Source organism: Solea senegalensis, linkage group LG10 (genome assembly GCF_019176455.1).
Source record: "Solea senegalensis isolate Sse05_10M linkage group LG10, IFAPA_SoseM_1, whole genome shotgun sequence".
In the NCBI taxonomy this organism is placed as follows: Eukaryota; Metazoa; Chordata; class Actinopteri; order Pleuronectiformes; family Soleidae; genus Solea; species Solea senegalensis.
The window spans coordinates 2775490-2799705 of record NC_058030.1 but is presented as its reverse complement, the minus strand read 5'-3'; the positions used below and the strand labels follow the sequence as shown (position 1 = coordinate 2799705).

General features: G+C 40.2%; 2 protein-coding genes across 3 annotated transcripts in view; one reads left to right on the top strand and one right to left on the bottom strand.

Moving 5' to 3' along the window:
- Positions 1 to 24216, top strand: part of necab2 (N-terminal EF-hand calcium binding protein 2) — a 521316-nt gene that overhangs the window by 161947 nt on the left and 335153 nt on the right. The gene's annotated exons all lie outside the window — the stretch shown is intronic.
- Positions 1869 to 24216, bottom strand: part of cpne2 (copine II) — a 36007-nt gene continuing 13659 nt past the window's right edge. The window contains exons 10-17 of one of the 2 annotated variants that reach the window (XR_006361129.1): positions 24140 to 24199; positions 18044 to 18177; positions 17490 to 17544; positions 16794 to 16845; positions 14004 to 14137; positions 7726 to 7962; positions 2388 to 3663; positions 1869 to 2256 (exon numbers count right to left, since the gene is read on the bottom strand). Coding sequence is in view for 1 of the 2 variants with exons in the window: in XM_044035768.1 (XP_043891703.1) it covers positions 3556 to 3663; positions 7726 to 7962; positions 14004 to 14137; positions 16794 to 16845; positions 17490 to 17544; positions 18044 to 18177; positions 24140 to 24199 (780 nt within the window). In the remaining variant the exon portion in view is untranslated. Of the gene's footprint in view, positions 3664 to 7725; positions 7963 to 14003; positions 14138 to 16793; positions 16846 to 17489; positions 17545 to 18043; positions 18178 to 24139; positions 24200 to 24216 lie in introns of both variants that reach the window. The other variant, XM_044035768.1, reaches the window with a different exon arrangement.

The window sequence follows — 24216 nt, the reverse complement described above, 5'->3', positions numbered from 1 at the left end:
TCTTCACTGTGTGTGTGTGTGTGTGTAGTTGTTTTTTTGTGTGTCACGATACACAATTCACAAAAATTTAACAGTTAAAGGTGCAGTGTGTAAGATTTAGGTGGAATAAAAGTATAAATAATTTTTTTTAAGTGTGCTGTTACCCAAGTGTATGTTGTTTTTCATAACTAATTTAAATCACCATGTTTTTAACTGTGTTTGTGTAATAGCTAAATCCTAACACACTCCACCTTTAACCAACAGTGCCACCGATAGGGAGGGGACAAAATATCGATTAGGTGACATATCGTCGTCCTGTAACTGATACACCAGGTCAAATATTGATATTTTAATTAACAAATTAAGGCGCTCTAAAGTTCCTGACAGTTTCACTTTCCATTTGAATGGCGATATATGTGGAAAATAAGTCCACTGAATTTATTATTAACGTCTCATTAATGGTCTGTCACTAATTTAAAGCTCTTCTTCAACAGCAAAATGTTGATTTGATAAATTACGTCCCCATTGGACACCAGTGTGATTGACAGCAGGTATCGTCCAATAGGAGCCTGGCTGGAAAAACGTCAACGTAATCCTGGCCACGTTGCGAATCCTGAGGCTTCAAAACGGGAGATCTGATCTTTGTCGCCCCCTGGCGGCAATCCAATGTATCGTAAGTACCCGTTTTCCGCCATTTTGGCAAACTGGAATATTCTGTTCACTTTTTAAATACGATCTGTGGTAAATTACAAGTTGGAGACTTTGGCGTTGACATGAAAATGGGCCATATTAATGTGGAAAATTGAACCACATCAAAATTAATTCAGATAATTGGATTCTGGGAAGTGCACCAAGTCCTCATTAAAACATGGCAGAGGCAGATTTGTGCATGAGGAGCCGAGCTCAAGTTCGTTGATCGAGGGCGATATATTACATTTCTGAAGACTTTGAATGGCGTTTAACAAACTTCATCCGTCCAAATGTTTGTCAAATGTTTGGAGCAGATAAAAACCATCTCTGCCGTGTGTCACCCAGCGACTGAGAGTGACTCAAAGCCTGTGAAGTTAATTTTATCCTGCATTCATTGCCGCTAACAAGCTTTTTGGTTTGTCTGAGGACACTTCACTGACGACACCGTGGCAGCCGCTTCACCATCAGATGTGGCTCAGTATTTCTGGTGGAGCTGTGAAAGGAGTTGCCATGGCAACAGATGATAAAAACAACATACACATCGGAAATATCAGGTTCAGGATTTGAGCTTTGAGCTGCGGCAAACGCGAGCCTTTTTACATGAGAAAGGCAGCAGCACCAAACCAGAGAGGAGGAATCCACGCTGGCACCTCAAAGGCTGAGGGATGAGCTTTTTTCTGCTGCGTTTCTCTGATGCAACGTTTAATAGGAAAAAATACTGTAGTGTTACACTATAGTAGGTTGTTTTTTTTACACCCACAAAGATCAGGTGCAAGTGTTTTTTTTCACCAACTACACACATTGTCTCTATAGATTTAACCATATATCAATTATATACATTCACACACTAATACAGAAGCAGGTTCAGTCATTTGTAAGAAGTCACTTCATCATTTTCTACTTGTCTTATTTTCGTTTTGAATTATTTGTGTGTATTTTGTGTCTATGTGGTCGTTTAGTGTGTCTTTGTGGTGGTTTTATATGTCTTTGTGGTCGTTTTGTGTCTCTTTGTGGTCGTTTAGTGTCTTGCCGTGGTCATTAACGTCTCATGGTCGTCTTTGTGATCATTTTGTGTATCTTGGAGGTCTTTCAGTCAATTTGTGTTTCATTATTGTGCATTCCTTACAGCTGTCCTGCGTCTCTTTGTCGTCGCTGCGTGTCTCGTCCTGTGCTCGCGACCACAAAACGCAGAGGACGCGTGACGTTTTCTTCAGTTTATTAACCTGAGTGTGGACAAAGACACAACTTTATATAAAATCAATATCACATCATTTGTTACAAAGATGCACGGAAACAAACACAGTAGCAGTTCAGGTACACAAATCAGCACTGCATAAAAAGTACATTTAAAAACATTGGCCTTTTTAGAACAGCAACAGCATATAATATAAATATACATTCAATATACTGAACATGCGCATCACAGACGTCTGCTTGCACTCGTTACACTTCATGACAACACTTTCATTACCTTTTTTGTTTCTTTCTTGTTTTCTTTTGTTTACACATAATCTCATTTAAGTATTTATAAAATCTGTTAAATAAAAAAAGAAAAGAAGTCATGCGTTTGTCATCATCAGCACGAGTCTGTAAACAGAGAGTAAATATCAACAACATGCAGGGTGGACAAAAAGTCATAAGAAATACAAGGATTTCTGTAAAAGCTGACAAAAATGGCTGCATATTTAACAGCCAGATGCGTCTGCAGAGAGACTCACATGTTTGCCGCGGTACCGCTCGAGCTCCTTCTCCTCCGACTCTGCTGTCTTGAATCAAATTCAACATAGCGCAGCTTTAACCGCCGCCTCCCCAGGCGACAGGCGATCAAAGCCTCGAAAAAGGGTAAAGTTTCATTTACGTCACAAGTCGGGAACTGAGAGTGACGTCACTTCCGGGTGAGGAAAAACATGGATGTTAGCCACCACCAGTCAATAACGATGCTTTGAGCAACATGTCCACGAATAAAAACTGTCCAGAACTATGTGTACGACTGACTTCATGTGAAACAAATAACACAGAAATGCAATTAACAGTGTTTTTACTGTTCACCGGAGCGGCGGCCGTCTTGGAAATCCTACGTCGGGGTTTGCAAGGTTGCTCCCACTTTTCACGTTGGAAATCCGACCCGAGAGGGCGCTCCAGTTGAGACCTCTGACAAGGAACTTGGTAATTCCAACTTCCAACTACAATTGGAACGCATCATGAAAAAAAACAACCAACCCAAAAACGTTCACTTGACTCATGTTCAGGTTCGGTCCGAGCATAAAGACAGCAGCGTTCATCTGATCTGCTGCCAGGAAACGATCCACACGCTCAGCCAGAGAGGATTCAACCACCGCTGAGGTTCAGCTCAGTCATTGTACTGTATGCATCACATGGTATCAGTCACAAGACACACACACACACACACATACATACATGCAAAAAATAAAAGGCATAATAAAAAAAAAACAAGACAAACCACATCCTGGTGAATGAAGGAAGCTGCTTCTCTGTGTCTCATCTGCATAATCATTCAGTCATTTCTGGAAAAAAACCTGCCATCACCTTTAACATGCAAGGTCCTTCATACTGTACATTTCCACTTTATACACTTAAAGAGACGGACGACATCACTTCTGATGGAGTCACACTGGAAACTGACCCTTAAACCAGTACTAAGTAAAAGGCAGTGATGTCATCAGATATTTAATTTTTTTCAGTTTTTTTTACTCTCCTTAACTAATTTCTGCTGACACACACACACACACTGTCTTTCATTAACGACAGGAGAGGTTTTGTTGAGCTATTGTACAGTGTATATGAAGTGTGTGTGTGTGTGTGTGAGTGTGTGCGCTCATCTTTTTTTTCGGCTGGGTTGGTGGTGGTGGTTGGTGGTGTGAATCCTCACTCTGGTGCCGGGTTGATGGGCGGGACATTCCGCTGTTTGAAATACTGAGTGACCTGTTGGGGCAACTCGGCCAGAACCGACTTGGCGAGAGTCTCCTTGGGCGCCTGCGCGAGAGAGAGAGAGAGAGAGAGAAGAAGGAAGGCACAATTCAGTTAAATATTTATTTGTATACCATATTATGTCAAGGCACTTTACATGGTGAGGTCAAGACCTTACAATAGTTATAGAGAAAACCAACAGGAACACAATGAGCAAGCATGAGGAATACAACAGTGTACAAACATCTGCCTCGACCTGGATGAGGGAGGGAGAGAGGAGAGAGAGGTGGGGGAAGGGAAGGAGGTTAGTCAAGGAGAGGTGGGTGAAAAGAAGAATGGAGAGGAGGGAAGAAGATAGAGGAGAGATGGAGAACACAATCGTTTGATCCATAAAATGTCAGAAAATGTTGACCATTGTTTCTAAAATGTGGAAAAGATGATGTTCTTAAATGTCTTGTTTTGTCCACAAACCGAAATAATTCAATTTGAATTCTTTCTTTGTGATATGGAGCAAAGAAACCAGAAAATATTCACATTTAAGAGGCTGAAAAATTCTGAAAACATTCACAGATGAATCGATGATGAAATAATTTGATGATTAATTATCAATTAATTCCAATTATCATCTTCACTATCATCTGATGGATGAAGATAATAGTAATTTTAGCAGTAACGAGTGGCTATATAATATATAATATATAATAGTAACAGTCTGGATGTTGAAGCACGTTAATTTTCAAAAAGCACAAACATGTATTTCATTTATTTACTTAATAGTGAGAGTGCACAGTTAAAGGCGTCATACGTAATTTCCAAAAACAATTCTCTACAGCGACACCTGTGGTCGAAACTTTAACTGCAGCCTCATATCTATGCTGTCTCCATCTCTATTGTATTTTAAAAAATGTATTGAAATGCATTGTTCAGATTCACCTGAGTGACAGACTGACCACACAGGGGCAGTAGTGGGCGAAGCTAAAAACACTAATTTACTCAAAGGACTTTGATGCGGGAAAGTGAGTGATTCATAAAAGTGATGGCACATGAATCTACACAAATATTTTCTTTTATATATAATATATACAGTATATATATAACATTTTCATCTCCGAGATGACTCGAGCGACCACATGAGCCACTCCTCTGCTCCACACCTTATCTTCTCTCCTATCGCTGGGACCTGTGCTATATCTCTGGTCACCATGGTGACTGCTGATGGGAACAGAGAGGATTTGTGTCGAAGTGAACTTTAAGCCGCTGTGATATATATATATTTTTTCTGGGTAAGGGAAAGGATCTTCTTCTGTGATTTCTTGCCAGGAGCTCCATGTAAACCATGAGTCACTTCAGCCTGAGCATCTGTCTTTGGAATCATCTGAGGAGAGTAGCCACTGAAATTGACTATCTCTGTTTATAGACTGATACGTACACTATATGGACAAAAGTATTTGAATTGAGGTATTTCTGTATAGGCCCCTTAACTCCAATGAAGGACAATCTTAAGACATTTTGTACAATGCTATGCTTCCAACTTTGTGGCAACAGTTAAGGCTCTTTTCTATTCCAACATGACTTTGAGTTTGGTGTGGAAGAACTGAAACAGAGATTGTGAGCCAGGTCTTCTTGTCCCAACATCAGTGCCTGACCTCATAAATGGGACCAATTCCCTCAAATTCGAGGACCAAACATGCTTTATGAGAGGGCAACTTGCAAGAGCCGCTTCGCCCATTATGGTGTCTACTTTTCTTGATTTCCAGCACACTCTGCATCTGGACAAGTGTCTTTGTAATTTTGGGTGAGACAGAGATCTTGGAATTTTCCTTTCCCAGGCATCACGTTGTCATTTGCTCTCTCTTGCTCGTCGTTCTGCATGGAATCTCACGTCAGTGGCAGAGAGAGACAGTGGACAGTGTCCACAACACCGCTAATTAAATGTTTTTTTTCTGTGTAGGTCTAGTCTACGTACATCAAGCGATGCAGGGCATGAAACAGCAGGTGGAAACAGCAATGACCCACGTCTATTCACACCAGTTTTCTCTAAAACTTTCAAGGACCTTGAAACTTTTTTCTTCTTCTCAAATTTACAACTTCCAGGGATTTCCAGGACCAGTGGGAACCTGATGCCGGCCTCCTCAGGCTTTGACAGAGGAGACATTCACCTTGTTGTAAGCTGATGTAGCACCAAAATAATCTACTGTAGGAGACATTATTTGAAGAACTTCTCTTTTCTTGCCACTGTAAATGTTGTGGTCAAATCGCTTTGGTCTCATGAATTAGACTTTAACGGAGGTTGTGACTGTAGGAGATACAGACCGATCCAACTCCCTCTCTATAAATGATATTGTAATAGTTTCTAATGTTCGGTCCAATCGCCACCGACGACACCAACCTACTACTTCTCCTGCCAAATGAGCAGCTCGTCATTTCAGGTCAGTCTCATTAATAGGTTTCCTCTGAGTCTCAGCTTCATTTCTCTCCCTCTCTGTTCTCGTCTGTTTGTTGTTGTTGTCTCTCACCCTCCCACCAACAAACTGGAAGGAAGCCAGCAAACACTGTCTGTTCCTCCCACAACAAAGGAAGTCAGCTCACCCACTTACCAGCCCACACACACACACACAGTACAAAAAAATGACAAAACAAAATACACTAAATTAGTCTTTGTGTGTGTGTGTGTGTACATTTTCAGGCTGCACACACACTAATTAACCTGTATTCTGTCTCTTGCTTCACACATTTTTACAACTACACACACACACATGTGTACACTCATATTGCACACATAGGATAATGCTGCATTGACTTGCATTCATTTAGACAGAATAACCAGAACCTCATCTCAAACCTTAACCATAATCCAATCACAATGCACGTCTTAATCCTGACTCTGACCAGACTCCTCAGAAATGAGGATCTGCCTCATGAGGCCCAGGCGTAGTTTCCCATGACAACAATTGGTCCCTACAAGGTGGGGGTTTGTACCAGGTCTTAAAGAGCTAAGAGAGACAAGTAAATGTTTGTGCTCATTCTGTCTCTCCATGGTTGTTCTGTCTCTCTTGGTTGTCATCTCTTCGTGGTCATTCGGTTTCTTCATGGTCATACTCTGTCTCTCTATGGTCATTCTGTGTCTCCTCGTGGTCATTATGTGTCTCTCTGTGGTTGTTTGCGGTTTCTTCTTGGTCATTTTGTGTCTCTCTGTGGTCGTTCTGTCTCTTCTTGGTCATTCTGTGTCTCTGTGGTCATTATGTGTCTTTTCATGGTCGTTCTGTGTGTCTCTGTGGTCGTTCTGTCTCTTCTTGGTCATTTTGCGTCTCTCTGTGGTCATTCAGTGTCTCTTCATGGTTGTTCTGTGTCTCTTCTTGGTCATTTTGTGTCTCTTCATGGTCGTTCTGTGTCTCTTCATGGTCATTTTGTGTCTCTGTTGTCGCTCTGTCTCTTCATGGTCGTTCTGTGTCTCTTCTTGGTCATTTTGTGTCTCTTCATGGTTGTTCTGTCTCTCTTGGTGGTCATCTCTTCGTGGTCATTCGGTTTCTTCATGGTCATTCTGTGTCCCTTTATGGTCATACTCTGTCTCTCTATGGTCATTCTGTGTCTCCTCGTGGTCATTATGTGTCTCTCTGTGGTCGTTCTGTCTCTTCTTTGTCATTCTGTGTCTCTGTGGTCATTATGTGTCTTTTAATGGTCGTTCTGTGTCTCTCTGTGGCCGTTTCTGTCTCTTCTTGGTCATTTTGCGTCTCTCTGTGGTCATTCAGTGTCTCTTTGTGGTCATTCTGTGTCTCTCTGTGGTCATTTTGTGTCTCTCTGTTGTCATTTTGTGTCTCTTCATGGTCATTTTGTGTCTCTTCATGGTCATTTTGTGTCTCTCTGTTGTCGTTCTGTCTCTTCATGGTCGTTCTGTGTCTCTTCATGGTCATTTTGTGTCTCTTTGTGGTCATCCTTTGTCTATGTTTTTGTTTTTAAATTTCTTTGTGGTCACTCAGACTTTGGTCCCCATGAAGACTACTGGTCCCGGTCAAGATCGGCGTTCAAACCTGGTCCTAATGAGGCACGTTAGCTTAAGGTTAGGGTTCTGGCGTCATGTCTCTTAGGTCCCAGTCTGTGTATAAATACCAGGTTGAGAGTGATACTCACATTACGGAAATCCCTGAAAGGGACGAACTGCACAATGTCCCGCACCGCCTCCTCTCCTGCGCTGGACCTCAACACGCTGGCGTCACCGTCGAGAAATTCCATGGCAGCGAAGTCTGCGTTGCCCACGCCGATGATGATGATGGACATGGGCAGTTTAGACGCCTGTACGATGGCGTCGCGGGTCTCGTCCATGTCGCTGATGACGCCGTCTGTGATGATGAGGAGAGTGAAGTACTGCTGCAGAGGGGAAAAAAAAAACAGAAAGATTTTCATTGAAACAAATGCAAATAGAGAAGAAAATCTGTCACAATCGTGATGATTATGTTGTCAACGACTGTAAAAGAAACCAAAATGAAAGGTTTTCTAGATTACAGCGAGTTGAGCTCCATTCAAAGAGCAAAGAAAAGTTTTTTTAATGAACTTTTATTTCTCTCGGAAGTCACACAGAGTTTAAAATAAATTGAATGGTGACGGACTAAATAAAGAACAAATGATGAATCATTTACAGTAAATTCAGAGGGAAACAGACCAAGCTTTTGGATGGGATGGAAACATCCTGTCGCCTGTCAACAAACATACATGTTTACTCTGTTTCTTCTTAATTGTTTTCAATGCATTACAGGCAAGGCAGATTTATGTATAGAGCACTTTTCATACATAAAGGCTTAGTCAAGCTGCTGTACACAAATATATAAAACCAACACAGAGCCAGAATTATAAGAAGTGACGAACAAAAAAAAAAAACTGTTATAAATAGTGAAAGAGGAGTTAAAAGTTTAATATTATAGGATATAGTCTGTATGAGTGGTTATATTGAAGTGTATATTTTCTGTGTACGATAAAAACATTAACTGAAGTTATTATTTTAACCACCTGGGGGCAGTGCAGCACAAACTCAACATGTTTTTACTTATACATCGTTAAACACCGACATATTTACTTAAGCACTGGTGTTCTTTTGCAGCTGTGGGTTTTTTCTTTCGTTTTCTTTTTTGCTGAATCATTTTATTTTGACTTTACTATTGACAAAGTTCCAGAAGGAGTGAAACATAAGTGCGATCGATAAAATACAACGTTGGGCAAGGGCAGTACGTTGCTTTTGTAAAAGGAAAATTGTGCCAAATTGTAGAAGCTCAAAGGTCTAAGCGTCATAAATATGCCTGATTATTTACGTCAAAAACCAGATGTAAGATCCTGAGAGATGATGAAATGTGAATGGAGAGAAATGCTGTGTCGTGCAAAGTCAAGTACAGTGATTAAATGGATCTGAACCAAAAATGTAATGAATTCTCCACTGGTCTTTCTCTTGTTCCTCATCTCTATAATGCAGCTTACATAAGACTCAACACACAAACAAGTCAACAAATATAAACAAGCATAAACAGTATATGAAGATCTAGAAAATGAAGATAATCCCTATTACAAAGTGAACGCATTAATCCATTTTGGAGAGTGAAGTTGTGGAAGAACGCCATCAGGGGGCACCGCCATCAGTTGCAAAAATAACTCGAATGAGCCTCTACTTCTCACTTGATTTATAACTTCAGTAAACATTTCCCTGAGGAGTTAATCATCCTGATCACCGGTTTCATGTCGTCTTCAATAAAATATGAAGTCAGTTTTGTAAACGATGTTCCCGTTTAGAGGGAAATAGACGACAAACTGTAACGTGTGTGAGTGGACGTTAATTTTTATATACGGTCCATGATAACAAGGCTCAGTTCTGAAAACTAAAAATGTAAAAAAAAAAAAAATAAGTTACAATGTTTTCACTGAAAATGAAATCCCACTACCACACACACACACACACACACACACACAGGGAGGGCTCTGAAGCCTGTCTCTTTAATGTGGTAACAGCAGCGCTCATTAGACAATCATTATCACAGAGACAGGCTCGCTCGCTCACTGGGATACACACACTGACTTTACTGGTCACAGCTTGTGTGTGTGTGTGTGTGTGTCAGTAGCAGGAGTGTGTTCGTACATGGTTGCACAGTTTGCAGTTGCAGGTTCTCTCATTATCAGGAACAAGAACACATATAACCTCCCTACAAACACACACATTCTTGTATTGCATTCTTAGTGAGGACACTCATAATAAACATAATATATTCCCTGCAGCCCCTTACCCCACCTTTAACCACCACGACTTAAATGCCTAACCATTACCTTAACTTTATCTACTACTAACTATAAATGTCTTTCTAACCATACAACATGTAATAATTCACGTTACAGGGACTGGATTTTTGTCTCCATGATATGACTAGGGGTCATATCATGTCCCACAATACAACGATTCTGTGATAATCAATATATTGCAAGACAATCATACAGCGATACATCACTGTCTAACTGAAGGAAAATAAAAGCACAGGATTTCTCCATTTAGTCACAACATTCAGAACAAAGTGCTTAATACGTATTAAACGTGGATGGAGCGTCTTTTAACGTAGTTTTCTCCACTATCATCCTGCTGTGAACTCCCTCTTCTCCGGCCCTCGTTCATTTGAGCAGCGCCTTCATTTGATGATTAAAATATCGTGGAACGGCGATGATATATCACCGAATCGATATTTTGACCTAAATATGACTGTGAAAACATTTACAACACACACACACTTCTCGCGTGACTGTCACATCCCATTGTCTGTTAACTCCTTCCTAAGCTCCACCCCTGATTGAACTTACTGTAATATAAAAGAAGAAAAGGCTCTGCACTCTCTCTCTCTCACACACACACACACACAGACGAGTGCATCCCTCTGTGTATTTGTTCTCCACAGGGTGACAGGGTACAATTACGAACAAAAAGCACTGTGGGAGCATAATGATACCCAGCAGCTACTGCACTCTCTACAGATTTAGGCAGGGGACATGCCACTGGATATGTGCAAGAGGGGGAACATGTACAGTGTGTGTGTGTAGATCTGCAGCCCTGGTTGTGTGTGTGTGTGTGTGTGTGACTGACCCCAGAAGGCACATCGTGCTGCGCTTAACAAGCGATGTAATTCACTCCCAGAGCTCTTTGTCATCTTTGATGTCAAAGTTTGTGCGCATTCTTGTTTCGTTTTATCTAAACTCGTGTTCACAAAAAAATGAAAAACATGAACCCAGGACAAAACATAGACAGGAACACACTCTACAGCCTCATAATTATCCGTCCTTTTTTCTCAAGGAATGACTACATCCATTCTTTTACTTTCTTATATATATTTTTTTTCCGATTTAGTTTTTTAATGAGTTTTTCATTGGCCCAGTGTGACTCTGCTTCCTCACCAGTGGGCCTCACTGGGTGTTCAAGCCGGCGCCAGTGCCAACCACTGCTGCCTCATGATAATTAAGACTGTGGCAAACAAAGACAAATACAAATTATTTGGGTCCCAAAGAGGCAGATTTAGAGTCCAGAGAGGCAGCGGTGATTGCACATTTCGTTGTGATTTAAATAGCAGCTCGGCTAAATAACGCTCATTTGAGACTTTTATTTCAGCCAAAAAAAACAAAACAAAAACTTACTCCAGTGCAAATAGTGAAAAGGAATGGTCAGACTTAAGTCTTGTCGGGCTGCAATTAAAAATTAGTTTGGCATCGACTAATCAGACGATTATTTTATTCACTTAATTCACATTATTTCTGTTTATTCAGACTAAACACTAGTCAAGTTATTAACACAGGCATTAGTGACAATAGTGACATTCAGTGGTCTGTTATTTCTGTGTCTGTTGTTAAGTGTGGCAGACTGTTGCTAGGGACTAATCACACAGAGAGCCTTGTCTGTATCAGTGTGGACAAGTTGTGTAACTCGTCTGAGACATCTCGGCCACTGCGGAATATTTTTCTAATATTAAATTAAATCTAATGTGGAGAGAAGGTGACTTGTGCTTTTATTCTTTTAGCGCAGAGAGAGCGTAGTCGAGGAGCGCTCCAGGGCTGGAGTGATGTAAAACATGGGGCTAGAAGTCGCTTCCTCCTGCATTTGCCAGTGTGACACAGTGACTTGTTACTGTCTGCCAGCAGCACACGCACACACAGAGAGAGTGGAGAAAGCAAGAGAGACACCACATCTACACACGCAGACACGTCACACTTTCCACCTCTCCCTATCTTCCTCCTTTCCTGTCACCATAAATAAAGGCTAACAACCACCTGCATGACAGTCAGAGTACACTTCAGCTTACTCCATCTGTGTCTGCCTCGAACAAAATATACAGAATGCAGGTCAAACATTCTGTTGGGTGCGGTCAATATTCTCTTTAAAAAAAAAAGCTGAGCTGCACTCTCGTTACTCACTTTTTGTTACCTTAATAAAGGCTGATTGATTGACTTGAGAATGACAGAGTTATAGGGCCATACTGAGGAAGAAAGAATTTAAGCTTTAGCAAATAATGTTGTGATATTACTGGCACGATACCACCTCTTTGTGTACCTACAGTGGAAGAAATAAGTATCTGAAGTTCGCCCACTGACAAACAAATTAACGTCCATACTTTTAATTGTAGGTTTATTTTAACAGGGAGAGACAGAATATCATCATTCTCTGAATCATTCAGGTGTTCGTTGGCAAACTTCAGAGGGGCCTGTACATTTTGTACATGTGCCTTCATGAGCAGGGGCACTTCACGGGCGCAGCTGGATTTTAATTCATTATGGCGTAGTGTGTTACCAATGGTTTTCTTGGTGACTGTGGTCCCAGCTGCCTTGAGAACATTAACAAGCTCCTCCCGTGTAGTTCTGGGCTGATCCCTCACCTTTCTCATGATCACTGATGCCCCATGAGGTGAAATCATGCGTGGAGCCCCAGACTGATGGAGACCGCAGTCATTTTATGTTTCTTCCATTTTCTAATTGTCGCAACAACAGTTGTCTCCTTCTCACCCAGCTTCTTGCCAATGGTCTTGTAGCTCATTCTGGCCTTGTGCAGGTCTATAATCTTGTCCCTGATGTCCTTAGAAATGTATTTGGTCTTGCCCATGATGGACAGGTTGGTGTCTGATTGAGTCATTCTGTGTCTTTTATACAGGTAACAAGTTGAGATTAGGTCTAGACTAGTCTGTGGGAGCTAGAATTCTTTATTGTTGGTAGGAGATCAAATACTTATTTCACTCAATGAAATGCAAATAAATGTGTATCTTTTTTTAAAAATATTGTTTTTGTTGTTTTGTCTCTCACTGTTAAAATAAACCATCTAAAGTATAGACTGTTAATTAGTTTGTTAGTGGGCAAACTTACAAAATCAGGGAGGGATCAAATAATTATTTCCTCTACTGTATATGTCAAACCATGAAGCTGTTAACACATCTGTGCCATTTCAAGCTATTTCAGAGACATAATTCTTCAACTGTATAACAAATACTCTTCTCGGATTTGTACATGTTTAACTGCCCAATAACCAATCCAGTGATTTTGACCATTACGACTTTTTTTTTAGTGCTGTCGCATCATGTGGACGGAGGCATACTAAAGTCATTAGTTAATGACCACAATCCATACGCCATAAAGAGCCTGGCCCTCTGTTGTTGTACTGAAGATGTCGTCATAGTTCCAACAAAAAAACACAGATGTAACCTTGCAGTCGACCACTAACAGCCATTTCCTCCTCTATGTCTTTGTGAATCTTTCTTTGAAAGAGACTCAGCTTCTTGACACAAAATTGTGTATTTCTGTATTTGTGAAAACCAAAGTATAACCAAGTATAACTTTACAACATTCTCCACGTTCCTCATCAGTAAGCAGGTTGACGCTGATCATCTAAGATTTTGCATGAAAATAATAAAATTACAACTCCATTCTATTCTTGTATTCTTTTTTCCCCCATTATGGACCTTATACCCAGGAGAGCAAACAACTTAAGACGATATTGAAAGGATCAAGTGAACCTGAAGAGAGTTTGACTGCTGTCTGAACCTACTGATGATTCAATTTCAACGAGCAAAGGAAGTAGTTTAAACTGAACAAACACATTCACCTGCATTCAACACAGTTTAAAAGGTGCTTAATTAACATATTGTGTGGTCCTTTCCTCCCGTTATTCTTAAACCCCCGTCAGTATCAACAGAGGCTTCACAGTCTCTTTACTAAACATTGATATGTGAACCAATTATGGCCAAGCACGTCAGCATAAGAGGGTGTTCTGACAGAAAGTGGTACAAGGTTGTCTGTAGCGGTGTACACGACATACCTCTGGCTGGTGGTTTGTTGTTTTCCATCACACAGGTTTCAAATGGGGAATAATTAAAATGTGGGAAGAGCAGATAACCAGCTTTGTTTCAACCTACCGCTGCTTTCTCCTGTTGAAGGGCCTGGGCTGCAAAACGCGCTACGTGGTTGATGATTGGAGAGAAGTTCGTCGGGCCGTAGAAACGAATGTGAGGGAGGCAGGCGGAGTAGGCCTGGGCGATGCCCTCCACACCTGAAGAACAAGAAATACAGAGAGAGAGCGAGAGTGTAAATTCAAATTTACTGAATTTCAAGAAGAGAATACATCACAGCCCCGACATTCCACCATTCCTCTGCTTCACTATGTTGTTAGGGCTGTCACTTTTTAACCATAACCCTCACGAACATTACGTCTACCAAACCTATTCACACGCTGCCAGCACAACCGTCAAGACCAATCCATGTAGGGTTGAGTGTCTTGTTCTTGCTTAGGGACACATTTGTCGTAGGGTCGGAATTCTTCTTGACAGACACTTTGGGGGCCAGAGGTTCAAATAAAATGAAATAAATTGCACATTTTCCCATGTTGGGCCACACGGTTGGTGTGGTGGTTAGTACTCTTTGAAGCAAGAAGACCCGGGTTCAAACCCCAGTCGGAACAAGGGCCTTTCTGCATGGAGTTGCATGTTCTCCCCTTGTATGTGTGGGTTTTCTCCGGGTTCTCCGGCTTCCTCCCGCAGTCCAAAAAACGTGAAATATGGGGATTAGATAAATTGGAGACTCAATTGAACGTAGGTGTGACAATGAGAGTGAATGGCTGTTTGTCTCTATATGTGGTCCTGCGATGGACTGGCAAACTGTCCGCCAGGGCGTGACCCCGCCTAATCGCCCTATGTCAGCTAGGATTGGCACAGCACCCCACTGCGACCCTCCTGTGGAGGATAAAGCTGTAGAAAATGGATGGATTTTCCTATGACATAAATTAAATATATGAAATCTATTGAAAATGTTTGACCATGACCATGTTGTGCGTGTGTAAGGAGAAGTGAACTCTCTCACTCTCTCTCAGCACACAGGCTATTATATATTTGTTTATCTCAGTCTATTATTTTGTTCGGAACCCCGACAAAGCTCAGGTTATAACTCAATCCTCAGGAATTAGACCATTAAATTAGCAAGATCCACCCAAAATCAACGAGGGATGGACTCAACCAATCGTCGATACCCAATATATACAGTATGTTCATTCATTTCCCAAACATAGACTGCAAGATTTTTCTTTTTCCTCACATTTTTACAACAGTGAGGATAAAGTGGTGGACAATGGATGGAAGGAGGTTTACGGAGGTACCTGTAGGGGGAGCTCTCAGACGTGCTTGTGGAAATCATGTAGATCACTTGGTATTCCATCAACACTCAAGAACAAACCGGTGAATGAATTTCAAATTCTTCAGAGTTGTACTCTAATAATTAATTGTGAATATATTTATCTGGATCATTCACTCAGTGTAAATTATCAGGGGCAATTATTTGTGCGCTCGCGTTCGCGCTGCCAACTCAGACAAATGTCTTCAGTGGAAAGTGTAGGGGAAGTGTGAAGTGTGTTATTTACTCAGTCAGTAAGATACACACACAGAGAAGCAGGACACCTGCTGCTGCCACAAGATCTGGAGATGGAATGTTTTCTTAAACCTAACAATCCTCCAGATTTTGGTTGTTTTTATCACAACAGTGTTAGAATTCTCTCACTTCAGTGCTGCATTAAGGCTTTTTAAACATTCACTTTTCTTACATATAGCACCACGGCAGACATTATGTTTCATATTTAGACGGCTCAGTAAATGCCATCTGTTCATGCTGCTCGCCGGCAGAACATGTAGGTCCAACATAAGATACGTGACCGTATTTTCAGTTCAGGTTCATTTTATTAAATGGAATAACAGAAAATTAGTCAGCGTCATAAAGGACTGGTTCAAGTTGAGTCAAGTTTGTTTGCATCCGCATCATATGTCACAGTGGGCTCTACGCGGTTAATAAAAATGTTTATGTACCAGCTTCTTTCTTTAGGTCATCTAAAACGTTGACTCAAATATACAATAAATATGACATCAATTCAAATTTAAACTTAAAGGCAATATCCATTCTTGTGTTTTAATGAACCTTATTGTCATGTGTCTTAATTAGTTTCATATTAACCTTAACATCAAGAGATGGCTGTGGCTCATTTGGTTGGGTGGTCAATACAATTCAATAAAATGTTATTTGTATAGTGCCAAATCACAACATACATTATCTCAAGGCACTGTACATAGTAAGGCAGAAACCTTTACAGGTCAATAGTTCAATCCTAGGCTACTCCTAGTCCACATGTGTCATTCATAGTTTGGTCGAAAGAAGATATTACAGTAATACCTTTTCATTTTAGAACAGTAACATCCAGGTGATCAAGCATATCATCACTATCATTATTACCTTATATTAAATAAGATGGAATTAACATTTTTCATTCCCTATTTCTAGGTGTGTGGTCAAGTACGCACTTTGACATTTGATTGTTTTTTTTTAGTGTTTTCTTAAACAGAAGATGTGTTCAAGACAAATTTCCTTCGGGACAATGAATTATATCTTGTCTTATTTTTATTTTCTACAATGTAAAATATTAATATGTGTATGCGTCTTAAAGATACAGTAGTAAATGTTCTATGAGTTCACTTATTCACAGCCATTTGCATCCATACTTTTTGAGCCAAATCATAAGCTCGATATCAAACTGTTGATGTTCAGATTAGAGGACGACATAGTCTACACAGGTTAATCCAAGAAAATTAAAGTACAAAATAAATATCAATACACAGTATCAACAGTTGCAAAAAGGTGTGGCAGGGTCTTGGCTGAGTTTTGTGCCTCACCTGAACAGAAGGGGTTGGTGGGGTTAAAGTTGATGGCAAATTCATGTGACACCTGAGAGGAAGAAATAAAACAAAAAACACATCAGACAATAAACTTGACGTTCATCCTTGAGAACAGAGTGAAATGTTGTTGAGACATACTGTCCATTTCTCCCACACCTTCTCCCTCCCACCCTCTCTTCATCTCTCTCTGTGTTCTGCTCTCTCTCCTTTGTCCTTTTCATCAGCTCAGCGCCATGGCAACACAGATGGGTTGACAGTTGCATAATCATGTGAATATGCATGTATAATGCTTACAGTGTATGTGATATGTTTTTCTAAAATGTATATATGTATGTTTGATGCAGGCTTGCTTTAACTCCCAAGGTTTCATGTGACCACCATCCCCGTCTTTACCTCTCTCTCTCTCTCTCTCTCTCGCTCTGTCACTCACACACACAATCTTACAATCATTTGGAGAGCCTAGAAAAAACCCATTATCCCTAACCTTAACCATAATCTAATTTTAAAACTTAAACTTAACCAGTTCCTCAGAAAAAGAAAGGTTCTGCCTCATTAAGACTAGGTTTTGATCTCCATGAGGTCTACTGGTCCCGACAAGGTCAGTGTTTGTTCCAGGAAAGAGGTAACAAATACAAGCACACACACACACACACACACACACACACACACACACACACACACATACATACATACCTTCCAGTCTGGTGGGAGTTGAGCTCCAAATCCCAGAGCAGGAAACATTTTGTCGCTGAGGAGGAAACCATGACAACAGATTGAAGCGCAAGTTAAACCTTTTATTTTTCAAATTCAACAAGCTGGATTTAGACAGCAAAGGAAATCACACAGTGCCTTCGTGCCTCTTGTGGACCAATACTTTCATGCTTTTGTCAGGTGGTTCCACGGATGCATCTGAATTGTTTTATTTATCCATAAGAAAGTTTAGAAAGTATTTCAGGAACAAGAGATGCATGATGATGATGACGTTTAAATGAACAGGGTTGCAGCTGAATAATGATGATATGTACAATCCCTCACCTTTTTTGGGTTTGTCCAATATTTATATAACCAGCACAAGTCACATCATTAACTACATAGTCCGGTTCTCATATTTTACCAATATTTTTCCTTTGCTTTTTTCCTTGTCTTTGTGGCATTTTTCATCAACGTAATTTAAAGTGGTTAAGAAAGAAATACATTTTTTTTTGAAAACAAACGCAAAAACGCAACAGACTGGGCGAAACACTCACGTATCGTAGTCCTGTATGATCTGTCCCACAGCTAAGATGGCGGCCAGATACTCGTTGCTGCCCAGCGGGTTGATGTAATGGAGGGAGGACGGCTCTCGTGGATTCCCATTGGATGCTGTGAAGTCAATGCCGACCTATGAAAATACAGGAGGAAATTAAATGATACATTTGAGGGTTAAGGAACTGTGGTGATGATTTTAACTGGACTGACAGATGAGCAAAAACAAAACAATTGTTGACAAATGTTGGGAGCCCTCTGTTGTCAAAGGTTGTGCTTCATACGATTCATACAATATCAATGAGTATGTAGCGATACTGTTATCACTCTGATACAGTCTTTTAAGTGTTTTTATCAACTTAATTCATCTGTGATTAATTTACAACTGAGCTATTATCACCAGGTATTGTATCAGCTGATTCCTACTTCATATGAGATAATCTCTCCATCTCTGAAAAGGCTCTGCCCATATTGACACATGATTTATAGGATTTATTGTATACTGGTGCTTTTTGTTGCCGTCATATACTGTTGTGGTTTCGTGATTTAATAAACTTCCAAAGCCCTTAAGGAAGTCACCATTCTGCTTTTATGTCTCGGATAAACAAGGTCTTCATCCGAGGCCAGATTCACAGAAACAGTGCAGAGGCGACCTGTAGGAAAAAAAAGGCATTAAAGTCCCACTGAGGGATATTTTTAAACCCAGATGACCACAGGGTGACACTGTGAGAACGTACAGACACTTTCAACACATGTACCCCAAACACAGACACACAGACACACAGGGCCTAACATAATATGAGATTAAAAGTGACAAGTTTCTCCTCAGGCGTCACACAGCGGTGTGTGGTGACAAGAACCCGACCCAGAAACTTCACAAACCTCCCTAGCTTTCTATCACCTTTAAGATATTCTCCAACCATCTCCCTCTTTCTGTATTATGTTTGGATCCACGAGGGGGAAAAAACAACAAAAAAGAGACGACGACAACAACAACGTCCTGCTTCAACACGGACAACAAAACAACCCCAGGAAGAGGTAAAATGAAAAACTACACAGAAAATTGGGCAAATTAGGTGAATGACGAGAGGATGAAGAGCAGCAGGAGTGACAAACACACACACACACACACAGATGCAGAGTGACAGAATTAGGGTGTTGCTGTTTTTGTGTATATGTGCATGTTAGTCCTGGAACAACACACGTGTGAAGTGAGACCCATATTGCAAACTACTCTTAGCCCAGGGTAAGTAGACAAATGATGACATTTTCAGGAAATATAATACAGTGATATATATATATATATATATATATACATATGTATGTATGTATATGCAGAATCATGTATGAAGATGCATGCACTTTTAATCAACTGAGTATTTAACTTTAAACTATTTTGTTTTATTTTACGACTTCTAGTGTAGCACTTTGTATGTATCTGTGTACTGGATTTGAACTGTTTAGTCCTGTATAAATAAATTTTTCTATTATTATTAGAAACATGTCAACATTTTTCTCTCCGTATCCTCCTCAGTGACAGATGCAGTAGGTTTCTGCTTTCAACTCACTCCTCGCCTCAAGCGTTTAGTAATTGCTGACACACGAGTAAAATAAAAAGCAAAATGAAAAAAAAACAAAAACAAAATGTTTCCACAGAGGTGAATGTGGCAGAAAACATCTTTGACTGCAGCAAATTAGAGGGATTTCACTACAGAAAAATAACTGCCAAATAACTGACATTCCTCACATGTTCTCGGGCTCTGCCTTGTCAAGCATCTCATGTCAGAACCTTCCAGACTCATTTTGAAATTGCACAGCCACAGAGGCGGTTGGAGGAGAGTGGTGTCAGACTTCCACAGATGGAGACTGTGGATACATCCTCTCTACTACTACTGTATCTGTTCTACTAAGTGTTAAAACTTCATATCAAGTGACCATTCGGGTAAACGTATCAGTATTAACAGGAAGCTGATTCACTAGTGACTTGTAAAGCAGTTGTTTTCAGTCTGAATCATTAGAATCAGTTCATTAAAACTATTTGTTCAGTACTTCCTCCATGATCAGTGCACAGACTCCAACGTTAAATACTGAAATTTTAGACATTTCCCTGTTAATTGTTGGAGATTAACCCACATTTTTAAGATAGTTAAGTCTTTTTAACTGATCTACAATTTTTCGGCTTGATTCTCGTGTCAGACTTCCTGTGATGGCAATCTGACCAATTATATTTTACATAGAATGTATGCATTTTAACCATGTATGAATGTAATCTGTTTAATTTATTTTATTATTTTATTCCCCCAACACGACAAGCTAAATTCAAAACACGGGAGGGTCTACATGTTTCATGAAAACAAAACTAGAGTCAATAATTCACTGGTATCACTGTGTAATCTTCTCCTGCCCGTATATCTTGATCTAATGCTTCTGTACTGCTGTAGCTTGGCCTCAGTTCACTGAATAAAATGATGAGATCTGTTGTAAATTCTAGCACCGAGCAGACGGACTGAAGAAACAGCCCTGACTCTTTGCTGATAAGAAGCCCGCCTGTGTTCTCATTCATGAAAAGGTTTTTCTCTCCATCTGCAGGGTCAGTGGACTCTGCCGTGTAAGCTGACCTGAAGAACAAGGGAGTAAATGTGCTTTGGTCCTTCTCCATTTTATTTAGTTTCCCCTCTTTTTGGCATGAATGGATTTGAGTTTATATCATTACAGCCACTGGGGACAATGGGGTTTTAAAGTCTGTGCAAAGCGAGTGCAGAGATTCTCCTCTAACTAGCTGAGATATCTTTGTTGAGAAAATTTGTTTAAACAAATTCCTAAAGAGGAAAGTAAGGAAAACAATGAAAGATCCGCCCACCTTAAAGCTTTAATTTAAAGAAACCTAATGAACACAACAACAGCAGGCTCTTCTTCACACTAGTGGTAAATATAGCAGCTAATTTGAATACTCCAAAACTAGTTGATTTCCCCTCTGAAGGGGCTTTCTTTTTTTGGAGACTTTCAGGCCTCATCCACTCGGAAACATTTCCCCAATACAATCTTTTGATTTTTCGTTTTCCATGTACACAGCAAACTTTGAAGATATGTCTTACTTACACAAATTCTGGCATTTGGAGAACTATGGCACAACCACATTAAATACCTACAATCCATGGTGATCAACCCACACGTCACATCACACCAATTACAAACAATGACTGGAATATTTTCTGGTTTCTTTGCTCCACCAAACAAAGAAATCATTAAAACTGAACACTTTTGGTTTGTGGACAAAAACAAGACATTTGAGAACGTCATCATTTAATTAATCAAGAAAATAATTGACAGATTAATCGATTATGAAAATAATCATTAGTTGCAGCCGTAATCTAGTATGCTACTTTTTACCTCTCCTAACAACAGCCAGGTGCTTTTTATTCCAAACCTAACTAGCTGGAGAGGTGGAGTCAAGGTGTAGTAGACCCTGGACAGGTCGCCAGTCCATCACAGGGCAAACATACAAAGACAAACAACCACTCAACTCACACAAATTTAGAGTGTCCAATTAACCTCTGCATGTTTTTGGACTATGGGAGGAAACCCGAAAACCCAGAGAAAACCTACATTAGTACAAAAGGGTCTAACCAGGTGAACCGGTGACCTTCTTGCTGTGAGGCACCATGAAAATTAACAAACTAAACTCATAAACAGGAGCTAGTTATAATCAACCACGTTTAATTATTTCTGCCAAAAGCACCACCACGTAGAAATAATAAAAGAGAAACATTATTTTGGTCCAGAGACGTGGCCTCACGCAAATCTGTGGTTTCCCCCAAATGGTACGAGAGCAACATGTGATCCTGACGACCAGGTGGAATCAGCTCATACTTCAGGAAAAGGATCTCTTCTACACTCTGTGTGTGTGTGTGTGTGTGTGTGTGTGTGTGACACATATTCCATCATCTCTGTATGTTTTCTATACCTTTTGTTCTCCGCTCTCAAATATCCCTTACTGAATATCCGTTTACACTCTCAATTCTGAATGATATCAAACACCAGATATGAATAACAGCGTAATTCCACTGAAGTGAGTCTTTCTCACACACACATGCACACGCACCCACACACACACACAGACACACACACACTCACAGCCCACCAGCAGTCACAGGCTGTCTCTTTGTGTTGGAGTGTGTAACACAGAAATGATGCTCTCTCTCTCTCTCTCCATCAGCTTCCACAGCCCTGAGACTTTCTCTTCGTAGAGATTAGGATTAGAGCTACGCTAAGTCTGATTGAACACCGCGGAACAGCTCCTTCTGCCTGCATGGGTGTGTGTTTGTGTAGATGTGTGTGTGTGCGCAATATCTAAGCATATAAGTGGCAATGTGTGCGTGTGAGAAGACGTCCTCTATGATCAAGCATCATTGTGAGATTATATGTGTGTGTGTGTGTGCATGAGTGTGTCTAAATCAGTTAGTGTGCACGAGCTGGGGAAGGTGTGTGTTTGAAGATATTTCTGGCATATTTTCTGAGTACCAACGTATGTGAGATAATAAAATGTTTGTATGACGATGATGCTGAGGATTTCTGTGTTTATGTGTGTGTGTGTATGTTATACATTGGTGCTCACGTGTGTGAATGTAAATGAATTTTGAGAGATGGCAGCTGTGTTAAAACAGTATTAGATGCACGTTCTTGTATTTGTCGCCTCTTTAGGACATTTTCTGTCATAAACACTGACCTTGTCAGGACCAGTAGGCCTCATGGAGACCAAAATCTGGTCCTAATGAGACAAAACTAGTCCTTAAGATTAAGATTTGAATTGTGGTTAGGTTTATGATTATAAAAATAATGATGTATAATTATTAGTTGTCCAAATGAATGGAAATTTTATGCGGTGTAGTAAAAATAGCTGTGTGTGTGTGTGTGTGTGTGTGTGTGTGTGTGTGTGTGTGCACGTGCGCTTCAGCGAAAAGAGCTGCAGGTCTGTGACAAAAGGCAAAAGATTAGGAGTGAGCAGTGAGGATTTAAGAGTTCCCATTCCGCCTTAAATGTGCTGCTCATCTCATCGCTGCTGGAAACAGACTAACGTTCCCACCGCACTGGAATTCTGCTCGTGTGGAAATTATCAAAATATTTACATCAGCCTCATGGTCGATGAACACATGTAGCCACCGGAGACAGTGGAGAATTAAAATACGACACGCTGACTAAACCAAAAAACAAAGAGACAGGAAAAACCTTAGAATCCAGTATATTGCTGAGATATACACATTTGAATTAGTTAAATGGGACTGAACCATGTTAAATTAAAATTGCTGCCAAATCTGTAATCTGGATTAAATCATCATGAAACTAAATCTGATGGTAGCATGTCTGATCTGGCATACACATACAAAACTCTGTTAAAATCCAATGAGATTTGACAGAGATATAATTTCTTTTTACAGTTTTCTCCACTGCAAGTGATGGGTATTTGTGACATGTGACATTATCAGTGATAGTAGATTATTACCAAAACTGAATGAGAACCAAACCATCACCAAAAATTAAGCTTGAAACAGTAGGACCAACAGAAATTAAGATTTACTGATAAAGTAAAATGGACTAAAACTAAATATTAAATTATTATTGTTAAAGTAAATAAAGGTTTTTTTAACAGCCCGGTTAGAGTTATTGGGATTCGTGTTACATGTCCAAATCAGTGTCCACTGTCTTTCTCAAACTGCCCCCCTTTCTTTGTCTTAATCTCAGATTCACTTGTTATTATTTCCGTCATTTTCAAAAGTAACTTTACCAAAATCTCTTGTTTTTTTCCCCCCGTTTCCTCTTTTCACAACAAACATACCCACAACTCACAAAACCCCATTACTCTTCTCTCCCCTTGACAAATTTAACATCCTCTTGTTTCTCGTGCTTTTCCCTTTTTGAATGTAAATGATCATCCCGCTGTAACCCCCGGGAGATAACGACAGAGAACGAAAATGTTCCCCCTTCAATTTTCAAGAGCAAGTGATGCTGCAGCATGTGACTCATTACCATGTCGCTTCAGCAGCGTCAGGGAAAGAAAAAAAACAAAAAAAACCCCACAGGAATGCTAATTTAATACTCACAGTAAACATGAGCTGGCATCCTCCCAGTATGTAATCCAGAAAGGTGTAGTCTCTTGTAATCTGGGGGACGAGAGAGT